The sequence below is a fragment of the Eptatretus burgeri genome, chromosome 8 (assembly GCF_056783735.1).
Source record: "Eptatretus burgeri isolate ZD-2024b chromosome 8, Ebu_testis_v1, whole genome shotgun sequence".
Lineage (NCBI taxonomy): Eukaryota > Metazoa > Chordata > Myxini > Myxiniformes > Myxinidae > Eptatretus > Eptatretus burgeri.
The window spans coordinates 86948060-86964150 of NC_140968.1; the positions used below are offsets into that span (position 1 = coordinate 86948060).

Sequence of the window (16091 nt, forward strand, 5' to 3'; positions counted from 1 at the left end):
ACATGCCACATACATGACACATGCATGACACACGTGACATACATGACATACAGACAAGACAGCCATACATTACAAGACATACAAGACACAAGACACAAGACAAGGCAGACAAGACAGACATGACTTGCAAGACAGACAAGACATACATTACAAGACAGGACAGACAAGACAAGACTGACATGAATTTCATGGTCACATGTTTTTTTCGTGAAAATATTTTTTCACTTTTTTCGTGAACCAATAATGAGGATAATAACACGGCCGAGTCTGAAGCATCAGAGGCTAAGTGAGTGTGAAAACGTATAAGTTGGGCGAAAAGGACTTTGAATAAAAATGGAACTCAACTATGTCGATATGCACATTCACATGATCCCCTAACCTCACCCACCATCCTCTCCCCCGGCTGCTCTCGTGGAGGAGTGGGTACTTCAAGTGAAGAAGAAAGTTAAGTTGATTGACTCAAGAGTGAAGGAATGAAGAACAAGTCATTCCCTGAAGGCTTGCATTGATCTGGCTGGAGTGATCGATGAACTTGCATACTTTAGCGATTTATCAACCCCTACCTGTAACTCCTTGACCAACTTTCACCTTCACCATTGCTGTTTTTAGGACCGAGACTTTGTATTGGAGAGAAACTCGCACGTGTGGAGCTTTTCATCTTCTTCAGCACACTCCTTCAGAATTTCTCTTTCGAGGCTCCACCGGGCCACCCGCTCCCCGATCTCACTCCGATTGATGGATTGGCTTGTGGACCAAAGGGGTACGACCTGTGCGCTGTGAGACGTTAATTCTGATTAACGAGCAAATTAGTAATTATCTTTTGTAGATATTACCTTCTTTTTTTTCTTCAATTGGTCATGAAACAAATATCTGGCAATTAAAATAAATTAACTTTATCAGCATTGTACAGCTGTAGATGATTCTCATCTCAATTTGCAGTCACCTTTTGTTTTTGCCCATGGTGAGCTTTGTTGTGCATGACATACTGGAGATGTTAATGGTTGAATGAGTGTTTATATTGATTGACTCGAGTGGATGGATGTTGATAGTTCTTGCTGCTTTCATGCAGTTTTCTTCAATATCCCATGATGCACTTGTCTGCCATTTATTGACTAATTTTGATCATGTACATCTCTGGAATAAATAATCAGGAACTTTTGCTCATTCCACTGTCACCATCTTTCTCAAGATGAGTGCTGCTGGGTTGAAGGGCTGATTGATTTTTTTTCCTTTTTTTGAGCAACAGGATCCAGTCAAGTGCTCTCTGCCCATTGAGTTATACTCAAACCATCACACATCAAATTAATGTTTGTGTGACCTACATTACAGATATAAGCCATCCTGAACAAACTTAAAGGGAAATTAGTCCAACTGAACTCAAGAAATAAACTTGGCATTTGAGCTATTTCACCTGGAAATGAGCACATGGGAGAACATTCAATATCAAGAAACCCAAATTTTAATTTTGTCTCCTTGAAGGCATTTTATAAATGGTGACTTCTGTTGCAACCTGGCAGTCTGCTCAAATCGGTGTATTCATACAGGAGATAGATGCCAAAACACCAGCTTTGACAGATGTTAACAAACAGACTTCTAACATAAAGTAGTCCTTTGTTAAACTGCAGTGTTATACGGTTAATGTGCATTAGCACAGCATGTTTTGTAAAGCTTACGGTGATGTGACAAATTATCAAACTTCAGTTTCTCCAGATAGTAATCTACGGCCAGGTACGTTCTGCAGTTGCTCAAAAAATATATAAAAACGAACACCAGAAAAGAAAGAGCAATACAGTCACATGCCTCTTCAGTTTAATGGTGAAATCCAGCCATCGGGACCATACTTTGTGCTCCTTTCGCAGTCTCCTTGGCTACTGTGCACAATCCTGGAGGGGTCGGCACTCATTGACAGGTCGAGTTAACCCCGTCTGGTATTAATTCAACAGCTGAGCAGGATTTGAACTCAGGACCCAAGGATCCAAAGCCCACCACCCAAACCATTTAGCCAACACCAGACAATGATGAAAAAGAAAGCAAAAAAAAAAAGCACTAATCCTCTTCTCTTGAGCTGGCATAAAAACTTGACCTGATTGAGCGAAAAAAAAGATACATTTCTAAATACAGCATGCAAAAAACATACAGGAACCGTTGAGAAAACCTAGACCTCTGAAATGATGCAGACTAGTGTAATACATCCCAGGCAAACCATGAGATTGTATCAAAACTTGTACAAGTGTTGAAATCAGCTTGCTGGTTATTTGCATGTTCGGGGATGTAGCAATTTTTTTTTCTATCATAAATCAAATTGTTACATTTGACTGGACTTTCATTACTCAGATCGCCTTTGTCCCCCTCTTCCCTCCATCCCCTGCCTTTATGCTCATGCACCCTCTGCAGCTGACCATTGTGCTCATGCTCCACCCACTCCTCCTCCTCACTGTACCTCCTTTTCCCATGAATCCTGCATTGCCCTCGTGCCACAACCCACATGATCCTTTCAACAGACCTCTGTCCTCACATTCATTTTCCTGTCGAGTGTGTCTAAACTCTACTTTGCTCATCACATGGTAGTGATGGACCCAACATTCACACATTCTCCCAAAAACACACCACCACCCCCACCCTTTCTGCAATATGTACTCTTGGCTTTTGCAAGCCATCCTACAAAAACAAAATACCAAAGGAAGACATCAGAGAAAAGGGAAATATGTGAGAAAGTGTGGAGACCTCAACTTTATCCATTTTGTTTTTTTTAATGTGAAGATGGTTCAATTCCTTCAGGGATTAAGAACTTATTCCACTTCACTCAATGTTCCATCAACACCATTTCCAAAAAAATTTGCCTGAAAAGCATTTCCAGTTTTCAATTAACTAATTTGATTGCCATGGTTACAATTGAATCTTCATTCTCTGAGAAAAACAAAACAAAATTTGTTTTGTATTTAAAAATATTTTTTTTAAAAGGCAGTTCAAAGTTAAATGGGAGTTTTTCAGATAATGTATGGAGAGATGACAACACAGTGGATTATCAATTATATGAGCAAATAACCAATCTGTACGGACGGGTTAATTCCCCGCTTTCATGACGTCTATGTTATATTATATTGTTACAAATTCGCACCCACCGGTGTGCGAACTGCCGCTTTCCACTAATAGTAGCAGCTCGCCCACCGGACGTACAATTCAGTCGTGACCTTCCGGAGCAACGCCGGAACCCTGTCACGGGTGGGTCTTCAACCCCACCACAGCCGAGCCAATTTTCTACCCGCGCAGGATAGGGTCAATCGCCGAATCTCGATATACCTAAGTACCCACGCGGATAGCAAACCGGGAGACCGTACCTCGGCGCAGGTCGGCTTGGGACATGAACCGCTTAAGCGGTCCGTTCCGTTCTGCAGTGATAACCGAGCGGGTATTATCGCCCGACCTCGCCGGATCCGATTCTATTTAACGGGTGTTGAAAACCCAGCTATTTATTCCGCAATGCAAGATGGCATTTTCAAAAGGGAGAAGACGCAACGAACGGGGTACATTTCAATAAAAGCACATTTATTTATAATTTACACACAATACGTATGCAGGCAAGGCAAAGAAATAATCACGTATGCAAAGAGACAAAAGCAATCACGTATACAGACAAAGCAAAAGCAAGGGAAATGCACTACGACCGAATATAAGCAGTAACAATTTACAGGTACTCAACAGTTTTACTTATGGACACGGCGCCACCAACATTCATTCAAATAAAAAGAAAAGACCACCCCCACAAACAGGGGAGGCAGTCTGGGCCCGTGGGCATTTATGGCGTGGGACTTGGCTGACCGAATGGGCCCCACGAAACCGACGCTGGTTACCTGCACCCTCGTGGTGTGACGGTCGGTGAGCTCTCTCCGGCACTCTCCTCTCGTGCGTGCCTCGACGCTGGACAACCGCACACAACCCTCACGACTTGGCACCCAGAGGGAAGGCACCCGGAGCTCGAACCACCACGAAGCAGCAATCACCCGACCAGAAAAGGCTCGACGACAAAAATCACACGAGCTCACGAGCTCGACGAGGAGCCAGTACGAAGAAAACCATGCACGAAGCAAACCACATGAGCTGAGCTGCCACCACAAAGTTGAGCTGCCACCACAAAGAAAAAGAACCACGAGCTGCCAGACCTGGCGTCCTGCACACCCTTTTATCTCCTGGAGTCCAACCCCTTGCTCCTCCCAGTTTTCTGCTCTGCCCCCCCCACTTCCAGTTCCTGCGAGAAGCTTCCCGAAAAGGGGCATTCCTCCATTCCCAGAGCCTCATTCCACGAACCGACCAATGGCGAACGATCTGCCTCACCCTTAACCCTGGGGTCCAACCCCTTGCGTATTCAATGAATTTTTGCTCGCGTATTCAATGAATGCGGAGAGCGGGTTGCAATCTGTCCATGGAGAAGAAGGGAATTGATAGCTGGCGTAGCGGCGAAGGTGATTAGGTGGTTGTGGCGTTGGTGGCGTGGTTGGTGTTGTGGTTAAGGGGAGCGATTTTGGTTGTTGTAATGGTGGTGGAGATGTGGTTGGTTCAAAATAACGATAAAAAAGAAAAACACTATCTCAAAGGATCACAGCCCTGTGACACGAATAAATCCCATTAAACAACAGTGGGGAAATCTAACTGAACACAGACTTATCGATCTAACTGAACGAAGGAACCTTTATGGTGTTCTGCAAATTTCCACAGCCGTAACAATATTTACCCCACGCACGTGAAGTGAAAAGCGAGGTTAAGCAATCTGTTAAGTTCTGTCTACAAACATCAATTTATGATTGAGGAACAACTTTTCAATTGAAAGTGATATTTTGAACACAAATCAGAAGACAAACCTGTAGTTTAGCAGTACTTTGTCTCTGAATTTGTCCTGAGAGTGCATGCGCAAAGGAGTGAGATAATATTTTTACTCTGCAGATTTGATAGTCAAACAAAATTGAAAATCATTCCAAACAGGAAACTTGCTGTTAAGGATACCATGAAGAAGATGACGACACCAAAGTTACTATTTCCAGAAGCTTTTGCTGCTCATGAAAAATCGCTGAGCTTACCAAATTAACATTGTGTTCAATAAACTGTTCTTTGTCATTTACAAAACCCCAAGGATCGCTCCAATCCTTGGCCAAACTTGGTGTTGCATTGCCAATCCTCAGCCAAACTTGGAGGCAAAACTTTGGAACAAGTCTCAATGAAAATGGGCTTATGAAAACAATGCGGGGACAAGGATAGACAAAATGCTATTATCATGAATAAATGGCACAGACCAGGTGCTCAAATGACAAACAAGTATGTCGGGACATGCACACAAATGTACAAAGAAAATAAATAACCCACGATGGCACTAAATACCAATACCAGGGCTCACTCAACAATGGGGAATAAGAGGGGGCTTGAGCAAGGCACGAGCTGGTTTTTGGTCCAGAATGGGCCATGCAGACTGGTGTTGCACAAGGTTTAATTCTTCCTTTTACATCAGCAAAGATGGTTTCTCAATTTTGCACTTAAATAATAGACTTTGTTAAAATTATTGAAGGATAAAAACATTTCCATTTGAGTGAAAAGGCTACTGTCCATAGATACAGCGGCAACTCGTGATGAAAGACCTGAAGCAGTCCACTGTCGATTAAAATGGCCACACAATTAAACAATAAATTCTAAAGTCACTGCATTTCCAATTTTTGTTTTTGGATAAAGCCATTTAAAAGTACAAAGGCAGTTAAATTCTGAGCAAAAAGTCCCAATTTGAAACAAACTTGTTTAGGTTTAATGAAATATTTAGTCTTAATTTACAAGATCTAAGACTCAGGGAAGAGCAGAAACAAATCACATACAGGCAAAATAACACAGGACTTGACTCGAGATAAATACAGCTGCTCTACTTGGGACAGGGAATGACAACTTCCCAACATTGGGTTCCGGTGACACCATCTTGATTACTTTATTCGCTCCCCAATCAGTAGACCACTTCAAGAAATTTTATCCTTCCAATGGATGGCAATTTATGGGGCTTGTCCATGTTATATCCTCGAAATGCTAAGCTTTAAGCGAGGAAGTAACATGTACCATTTCTAATATGGTAAGCACCAAAGTTAGCAGATTCTGACCTTGATCCAATCATACCAGAAACATTGCTGCTCAACGTTATTTGGCAAGTAGTAAAGTCTAGGAAATAATTTGAATATATGCCTTGCCGTATTATTTGAGTAAACAAGATAATTGTAATTTATATTGTTCATCAACTTTCACAGCTTTGCTCTTTTCATCGACCAGAAGGCAATACAGATGCTGCAGTTTTTATTCATTGTTTGCTGGGAAAATAAAAAAACAAAATCACGATTCAAAGGCATTAAACTCTTCACAATTCAAGCAATTGTTTAAAAACTACACTCAGACGTTTTGCCAAAATGCAAGCTAAACAAACAAACCTTCATTAAAAAGTCAACGGCAAACAGTGCACAACACAATTTCATTCAATTCATTGTAGAAAAAGCATTTCAATTAGTAAATAGAAATCGTACAAAGTTAGTTAAACACTGATGAAAATGTGCTAGTAATTATTTTATTTTATAAATATAAAAAGCCAAAAGTCAATGTCAATTTCGAGCATGAAAATAAAAAGTCCGCAAAATGCTTCTGAATAATGACAGAAATAAATGTATTTATCAAAAATGGCAAAATCTTCTTTGAGAATTAAAACAATGAAAGATTGCTTTTATACAGAATTTAAATCCTAGTGCAAAAAAGGAATAGTAACACCAACAAAAATAATAAAATAAAACTGTTCACTTCAGTGGATACCATCTGACCAGTAATTCACAAAACTTGTGATGCAAAATGGAGGGGGGGTGGAGGGGAACCTGGAAAGTGCTTCAAGTTCCTCTGTCAGCCCAGAGTAGTCAGCCTTGAAATGTGCGGTGAATGGACTCCCTCTCCAGCGTGGAGCCTTCAGAGAAGCGTTTTATTGCCAAAGCATACTGCAAACGACAATGCATGGAGGAGCAACAAAATATTGAGGAAGCTGTGAGCAAGATGTCAGTATTGTATAGTTTGCAAGATTTAGATATTATCAAAAGCACCTTTGAACAAAATGAGCAAACTGAATATTTTTGTCCACTCTCATTTTCCAACTCTGATCTGAGATCTCTCCACCACTGCACAAGCATAAACTTTAGTGTTAATCACCACATTGCAACCATTAAATTTTTTTTATACCAATGCACTTCATTTAAAATTTGCACATAATTAATTTTCACGATTTTTATTTTTATTTTCCATGAATTAAAAACAGCAGATGTATCTAATATATAAAGTTCATTCTAACCAATGACCCACTGACCGACATTAAAGATCGGTACCTTCCGGGTGAGGTTGAAAGCTTAAATTGTGCGTGCTAATGGACATTGGAGCCGATAAATCGGGAAGTGGGGCGGGGGGGGGAGGGGGATGCACATATACATATATAAAACAGATGTTTGGGACTACAGAACTTTAATATGGATACAAACAAACACGACATAACAGTGACCAAAGATTTGTGCCGCACTCTTCAGGGTAAAAATCGCAGCAACTGAAGAAGGAAGTGAAGGCGTGTTCTTTATACGCAGGTCTCAATAAGGTAGACGCTGATTGGTTCAACCATAATGAGGTAACCGTTAATCTGAACGCCCATTGGTCGGCAAATCATCTTCACCTCAAGCTCCCATTGGCTGGAGCAGAGTTCGTTGATTGACATTTGCAACCACATCATGGAGAGAGGGGGGATGGGTTTCCCCAAAGGTCCATTCACCATTTGTTACCGTACTTCCTTTGATCTTTCCATGCTGAAAGAGACACAGAGATCGTACAAATTCCTTTTGATGACATAATATTGGATCGGTGGTAAGGATGAAGGTTACTTCCACCATACGTAAATGAAACGAGCTCCGACCTCGGCTCGATATCCTGAACATATCTGCATTGTACTGGTCTGCACAGATATGGTTGGCAACCAGGTGCTGTGCAATGGCAGATGAAGCAGGTACAGTGGCCGGTGGTTGCTGGATATTTCTACGTGCTCATACTGGTTGTGTTCTAACCCTCATAATCTTTCTTCGAATCGCCAAGGGGACGTGTTGTTTGATCCGATCAGCCAATCTTAGTGTTGTGCGGCCCACGTACCGAGCTTCACATTGGCACATAAACTCATAAATAACATTGCTGGTTTGTGAGGTGGGTAGCACATTCTTGTCGACTGACGTCAGCAAATGGCGAGAGGTAAAGATTACTCAGGGATGCACAGCCAGAAACATGTTGGACACAATGTGTTTCATTTGCACTTCAAAGCTTCATGACGATTGCTCTTTCCAGAGCATCTTGATATGGACTGGACATTTGTCCGGACCAATCTTCCGATCTTTTGTCGTGTTTCGAAACTTGTGTCTGCATCTCTGAACTATTTGCTCAGGATAACCATTCTCACCGAGTACATTCACGATTTTGTCAATTTGAGCAGGAATATTACAAGGTGAACAAATCCTCTGTGCTCTGTTAACCAGGATATTATTGGTCAAGGCAATTTTGTTTCTCGTGGAGCTGTAGGAGTCCCAGCGAGGATACTGCCCTGTGAAAGTCGGCTTCGGGTGGACGGATGTTGTGAAACCAAGGTTGGATCTATCAACCAACACGTCCAAAAACGTTAACGCGTTTGACGATTCCAGCTCCGTGGTAAACTTTAGTGCTGGATCGAGACTGTTGAGCCATGCCTGGAAATTATCACATGCTATCCGAGACTCAAACAAAGGAAAAATGTCATCAACATACTGATAGTATACGATGGGGAATCGACACCTTGCCGACAAGTCAGTTTCTGCATTTCGTGATACCCAACAAAGATATTTGCAAGAGCTGGGCCTAATGGAGAACCCATGGCCACACCGTCCGTTTGAACATACATCATGTTGTTAAAACTGAATTGCACCTCCCTTGTTGCTGTGTTCATTAATTCAACGAAGACGTGTTCCGAGATCATTGGTTGTTCCAGATCGGTGTGATGCAGCAAATGTGCGCATATCTCAATCGTGTGACAATTGTAGGTATTCTCCGTCTCAACAAGATGATGGACATCCTGAAAGACTAAACCAAATTTAAATATCTGGGCGGTGTAACGGAACATGATTGCACGCCTCAGGTGGAATGTCAGATCGTCAAACGACTGTTGTAGCTTCTCAGGTCAGGTCAGGTATGGGAGCATGTGCCAGAACAGCACGTCACTGCGTCCACTTTCCGCCGGTACTCCAGGGGCCTCCGTCTGGCCATCCCCCAGGCAGATGCCAGGCCCATCCCCATCTCCTTGAGATGGTCAACCTGCTGCAACCACGAGGCACGTGGTCGGCCCACTGGCCTCCTCCACTCATGAGACTCCCCCGCTGAGAGAATCTGGGGAGCAGGATCAGCGTCAGGAAAACGAGCCACATGTCCATACAGCCGCAACTGACGCTCACGGACTATGCAGGTAACAAATCTCATCCGAGTCTCTCTCAGCAACCGCTCATTGGACACAAAATCCGACCAGCGATAGCCAAGGATTCTCCGAAGAGACCTGGTACTAAAGGAATTAAGTCTCCGTCTCAGATCCTTGGTCAGAGTCCAAGTCCCGCATCCATAGAGCAAGACTGGAAGTACCAAGGACCTGAAGACTCGGACTTTCGTCCTCCCGCACAGGTACCGGCAGCGCCACACCCCATGATCCAGTGAATCCATGACTCCCCAGGCCTGACCCAGACGTCTATTGACCTCTGACTCACAGCCAGCAGAGACATGAATATCACTGCCAAGGTAAGTGAAACTCTCTATGACCTCAACATCCTCACCACAAACAGACACAGACAGGACAGCAGCATCCAAGATGTCACCGAAAGCCTGGATCTTAGTTTTGACCCAAGAAACCCGTAATCCCAGCGGCTCCGACTCTTCATTCAGCACCTCGAGGGCCCCCAAAAGGATATCTAAAGTTTCCGCAAAGATGACTGCATCATCTTCAAAATCAAGGTCCGAGATCTTGACATTCCCAAAGGATGCACCGCAGCTTGATCTCTCAGACATCCTCCCTAAAATCCAGTCCATACAAGTGCTGAAAAGTGTAGGGGCCAGTACACACCCCTAACGAACTCCAGTAACAACTGGAAATAAGTCAGAGATGCTACCACCACACTTCACAGCATTCTCAGTACCAGAGTAGAGTTCAGATCGATCAGTTTTGGTGGCACCCCACGAAGACCAAGAATCCTCCAGAGGACATCCCGATTCACTGAATCGAACGCTTTACAGAGATCAACATAGGCTGCAAGCAGCCCCTGCCGAAACTCTCGTCTGCGTTCGGTGAGGACACGAAGAGCAAGGATACGGTCAATCGTTGACCTCTTTGGTGTAAAGCCTGACTGCTCTGGACGCTGGTGCTCAAGCAGATAGTGGCGAACCCTAGCAAGAATTATCCGAGCAAAGACCTTGCCTGGCACTGAGAGCAGCGTCACCCCTCGGTAGTTGTTGTGGCTTCTCAAACGTGGAGAACTATCAAAGGAGGTGTACGACAGAAATAAACCTGTTGGAGCCCAACGTCCAAGAACGTACGGCCTGCCGAAGATTCACAAGGAGAAAATCCCTCGAAGACCGATACTGTCCATGGTGCGATCAGCACAACATGAACTTGCCAAGTTGTTGGGAGAGGTACTGCAACCAGTATTGGATTCACTTTCTCATTTCATGGTTAAGGATTTTCACATTTTCAGAATCAATGAGAGCTAAAACACCGACAAGTGAGCACAACATCATGGCATCCTTTGATATTAAAAGCTTGTTCACGAATGTCCCATTGACGGAGACGATTGAGATATGCGCACATTTGCTGTTTCACACCGATCTGGAACAACCAATGATTTCGAAACACGTCTTCGTTGAATTAATGAACACAGCAACAACATGATGTTTGTTGAATCGGACGGTGTGACCATGGGTTCTCCATTAGGCCCAGCTCTTGCAAATATCTTTGTCGGGTATCATGAAATGCAGAAACTGACTGGTCGGCAAGGTGTCGATTCCCCATCGTATACTATCGGTATGTTGATGACATTTTTGCTTTGTTTGAGTCTCGGACGGCATGCGATAATTTCCAGGCATTGCTCAACAGTCTCGATCCAGCGCTGAAGTTTACCACGGAGCTGGAATCGTCAAACACGTTTCCGCTTTTGGACGTGTTGGTTGATAGATCCAACCTTGGTTTCACAACATCCGTCTACTGGAAGCCCACTTTCACAGGGCAGTATACTCGCTGGGACTCCAACAGCTCCACGAGAAACAAAATTGACTTGATCAATATCCTGGTTAACAGAGCACAGAGGAGTTGTTCACCTTGTAATCTTCCTGCTGAAATTGACAAAAACATGAATATACTCGGCAAGAATGGTTATCCTAAGCATATCATTAAGAGACACACACACACACACACACACACACACACACACACACACACACACACACACACACACACACACACACACACACACACACACACACACACACACACACACAAGTTTCTAAACACGACAAAAGATCGGAAGATTGGTCCGAACAAATGTCCGGTCTATATCAGGATGCTCTGGAAAGGACAATCATCACGAAGGTTTGAAGTACAAACAAACATATTGTGTCCAACACGTTTCTGGCTGTGCAACCCCAAGTAATCTTTACCTCTCACCGTTTGCTGATGTCAGTCAACAAGGATGTGCTGCCCACCTCACAAACCAGCAATTTAATTTATGAGTTTATGTGCCAATGTGAAGCTCGGTACGTGGGCCGCACAACACTAAGATTGGCTGATCGGATCAAACAACACGTCCCCTTGGCGATTCGAAGAAAGATTGTGAGGGTTAGAACACAACCAGTGCGAGCATGTAGAAATATCCAGCAACCACCGGCCACTGCACCTGCTTCATCTGCCATTGCACAGCACCTGGTTGCCAACCATATCTGTGCAGAACAGTACAATGCAGATATGTTCAGGATATTGAGCCGAGGTCGGAGCTCGTTTCATTTACGTATGTTGGCAGCAACCTTCATTCTTACCACCGATCCAATACTATGTCGTCAAAAAGAATTTGTACGATCTCTGTGTCTCTTTCAGCATGGAAAGATCAAGGGGGGTACGGTAACAAATGGTGAATGGACCTTTGGGGAAACCCATCCCCCCTCTCTCCAGGATGTGGTTGCAAACGTCAATAGACGAACGCTGCTCCAGCCAATGGGAGCTCGAGGTGAAGATTATGAGCCGACCAATGGGTGTTCGGATTAACCGTGATGTCATTACCGTTGAACCAATCAGCGTCTACCTTATGAGACTGCGTATAAAGCACGCGCCTTCACTTCCTTCTTCACTTGCTGCGATTTTTACCCTGAAGAGTGCAGCACGAAAAGCTTCAGTCACTATTATGTCGTGTTTGTCTGTATATAAATAAAAACTTACCACCTTTTAAACCTTCAAATATCAACAATAACACTGCGTGTAGTAAATGTGTGAACTTATTTGTGGACAATAGTGTCCTCACTGTCAGACAAAACGGTCACAGATGGTCACTTGAACCTTCAATGGTCACTTCATAGCAAAGCTGTTGAACAGCCGTTTTGACTGTCAGTGATTAGCCAAGGGGTACGGGATGATTTTAATGAGCTGCACATGATGTCTTGATATTGGCTTTAAAAAGGCCAGTGCAAAATGGGCATTTCAATAAACATGCCACGATTGTCAAGGGATCAACGGCAGTGTGCCTTAGGCATACTGCAAGGCGGATTGAGCTACCGTGAGGTGGCACGTCGCCTTGGCTGTTCACACCAGACAATATCGGCCCTGGTGGACAGAGACACCCTCCACAACTCTGCAGATGACAGACCTCGATCAGGGAGGCCAAGAGTCACCACTGCAAGGCAGGACAGGCAGATGGTCCTAAGTCAGATGGCTTCAGACATTGAGGACTGAGTGGGACAGAATCCAGCAGCAATCCATCCAAAGACTGGTAGGCAGTATGCGCCGACGATGCACTGCCTGTATCCAAAACAATGGTGGCCACACACGCTATTGAAAGGGGACTGACATTGCACCCTTTGCTGTTCTGTACTGTAGAACAAACTTATGAGATGGTGTATCTTGGTCAAAAACTTGATATGTCATCAATAAAATGCCAATGTTTCAATTAGCAATTGTTGGTTGGTTTTATTTTGAACTATTACAATTTTATTACATTTCAAACAAGTGGAAAGTTTCTTTTGCGTTTCAGTATGTATATGGTGAGTCAGAAGTTGCGCCCAATTTCTGTCAGTTGATTGTTTGTTTGCCATTTGTATTGCAGTGTGCAAGAAGGTAGAAATAAATGAATGACATGTTTATCTAACCATTTATTCAAGAAAAAATTATTGCGGAACTGTACCAAGCTGTTTTACTTGCAATTTTCAAAGTGCCCTCCCTCGTGATCGATGCACAATTGCAGCCGAGCAGGCACAGAGCGGCACGTACGTCTGCAGAGTTCGATATCAATTTCCTCAAACTTTGCAGTGATTTGAGCCTTCAATTCCTGAATGGTATGAGGCTTTTCACGATAAACTAGGTCTTCCATGAGCCCCCAAAGAAATAAATCTGGAGGTGTAAGGTCTGGGGAGCATGCCAGCCACTCGATCGGACCGCGGTGGCCGATCCACTTTCTGGGAAAGTTTTCATCAAGCCACTGACGAACATAACGTCCATAATGAAGTGGAGCTCCATCATGCTGGAAATAACAGTCCTGATCTTGTACCCTGGGCCAAAAGAAGGTTTGCAGCATATCCAGGTAAATTTCTGCAGTGACAGATCCCTCAAAGAAAAAGGGTCCAATTATCCCTCATGGAGATGTGGCTGCCCAAACTGTCACTCCAGGTAAATTTACCTCCTTCTCCAATGTCATTCTTGGGTTATCCGCAGCCCAGTAGACACAATTGTGTCTGTTAATTGTGCCATTAAGCTTAAAACATGCCTCATCTGACCACCAGATGTTGTCTCGCATTGTGTCCTCTTCGTGAAGTTTAGCTAAGAACTCTTTTCAAAATTGAAGATGGTGGTCGTCATCTCCATCATGAAGGGCATGCAATAAACATGGAATGTATGTTTTCCATTTTTTCTGGTGAAGGATATGGATAACACTTGATTGGCTCACTTTCAACTCTGCAGAGAAACGGTGAGTTGACTTTTGCAGACTTTGTTCCAGTATTCTGATGGCTTCTACGGCTGACTTTCCTTTGATGCATCAATAAGACGGCACGATTCTTGTAGTCGTGTTGAAGCAAGCCTTTGGCTCTTGCTTGTGTCATGAGGAATGGACCTCTGAGCCTCGTGCATGTCAAATAGCGGGTCGGTGAGGACGATCTACGCACGAAGCAGCTGCACGGGGTCTCTGAGCCTTGGTTTTGAATACCGCTCACAAATTGCCCGACGTACGTTTGTGCCGCTACGAGAGACTGACTTGGCACCATTTTGCGTGCGTCTACATGACTGTGAAAATAGAATCGCCTCGGTTCTACAAAGACCATCTCTGGACAAAGCAAGTGCCAGAATAAAGGAGGGATTTTCTTTTGTTTTGTTTCCCCTTGTTTGTATTTAAGTCTGTGTTGTACAGGTTCCTCGACTTGCACTTTAAATTATCTCACTATTATTATTATTATTATATCTGGATTATTGTCCTTTGTAAATATTTGTCTATTTTCATTAAATCTGTTTATTTTAAGTGGATGTGTGTGTATTTGTCGTGGGGTTCGAATATACACCCCCCCACTGTGCTGTGCTTCCATCGCACCGCCATTGCCCCATGCCCTTCCTGCGCGCATGATAATCTTCGAGGATAAACGTGTCCGCTGCCTAATAAGGAAAAAATGCTCGACCATCCGGGGCTGGCGGTGTTAACCATCCGTCACCACAATTTGGGTCGGGGGATTAACCTCGACTCCAGCACGACAATATTATCCAGTTGCTCCACATCATTAGTATATAATATGAAAACATATACATACATTATAAAAAGATACGGAAAAGGAAAAATAGAAAAAGAAAATTATGAAAAAATTAAAAAATAAAAATGGTTAAGATCATCCTGGTAGAGGTTTCTATCCTATAGCAGCTGGAATTCCAATTCCATCACCTCCTTCCTCACATAATGATTCTCCAAAGTTGAATAATAAGGCTGTTCTCTGACTCCAAATGTGTGCATAATATTCAGCAATGCAAATCAGATGCACATGTGGACAATTATCAACAGGGTGTCCGATGAATTTTGGTGGGGTACAGGTTTGGAGAACAATTAAAACATCCATCCTGACCCACCAATATTATTTTTGGGATTGAGTCAAGACATTACAACGACATCGTGAACAAGGATTATAAAACGCCACCAATTCTGCTGCCATCTATTAGGATTAAAGGCTGCCATGTGGACTGTTTACTCGGACTTGCTGCAAGCGATGAATCTTGCGGCTCTTCTACGAGCCATGACTATGTACAGTATACAACAAAAACAAAGAAGCCACTTGGCAAAAACTTACAGATGGTGGAGGGGAATGACGTCTGAGAAGTGGAGAATCTTCCAACCCCATGATTTGCCTGCAGCGAGGAAATAATTACCATAGCAAACCTCAATAACATGACCTCCTCATAGTTAACACAGGGCAGGCAGGCAAGCAGCACTCAAACATACAGAAAGTTCTGCTTATTCTGGTGAAGCAATTCCTTTCCCAGCAAGATATGAACATTGGTGCATCCGCAGCCGACCGCCATTTGTTGTAAAACCTGCTTGCAAGTACACCTAAAGTGTTGAGATTACATGCCAAATAAGCAGTTTCAGAGTTTACAAGAGCTCAAGGACCATTTGTACACATTATGAATAATAATCATAATAATATCGTTTGTCAGAGCAACATTGTTACACTTAAATTCCAGCTTTGTGCTTTGAAAAGTATGAAAAAGAAAACTGTATAAAAAAAAATTCTTGTAGATTGCACTACATTAAAACTGGATTTTCAAAGCG

At 43.3% G+C, this 16091-nt stretch overlaps 2 protein-coding genes across 12 annotated transcripts in view; one reads left to right on the forward strand and one right to left on the reverse strand.

Annotated features, from left to right (window-relative positions):
• The window catches only part of LOC147022216 (cytochrome P450 2F2-like), a 50916-nt gene extending 49757 nt beyond the window's left edge, over positions 1-1159 (forward strand). The window contains exon 9 of the mRNA XM_085892912.1: positions 610-1159. Coding sequence (XP_085749038.1) covers positions 610-788 — 179 coding nt within the window. The 3' untranslated portion in view covers positions 789-1159. The remainder of the gene's footprint in view (positions 1-609) is intronic.
• A 2366-nt stretch (positions 1160-3525) lies between these two features.
• LOC147022218 (protein tweety homolog 2-like) overlaps positions 3526-16091 on the reverse strand; it is a 65001-nt gene continuing 52435 nt past the window's right edge. For 7 of the 11 annotated variants that reach the window (XM_085892905.1, XM_085892906.1, XM_085892907.1 and 4 more), the window contains 2 exons: positions 15610-15667; positions 6301-6995 (listed from right to left, as the gene is read on the reverse strand). In XM_085892905.1, the coding sequence (XP_085749031.1) occupies positions 6918-6995; positions 15610-15667 (136 nt within the window). In that variant the 3' untranslated portion in view covers positions 6301-6917. Of the gene's footprint in view, positions 4123-6300; positions 6996-15609; positions 15668-16091 lie in introns of those variants that run through there. The other 4 variants (XM_085892903.1, XM_085892902.1, XR_015061116.1 and 1 more) reach the window with 4 other exon arrangements.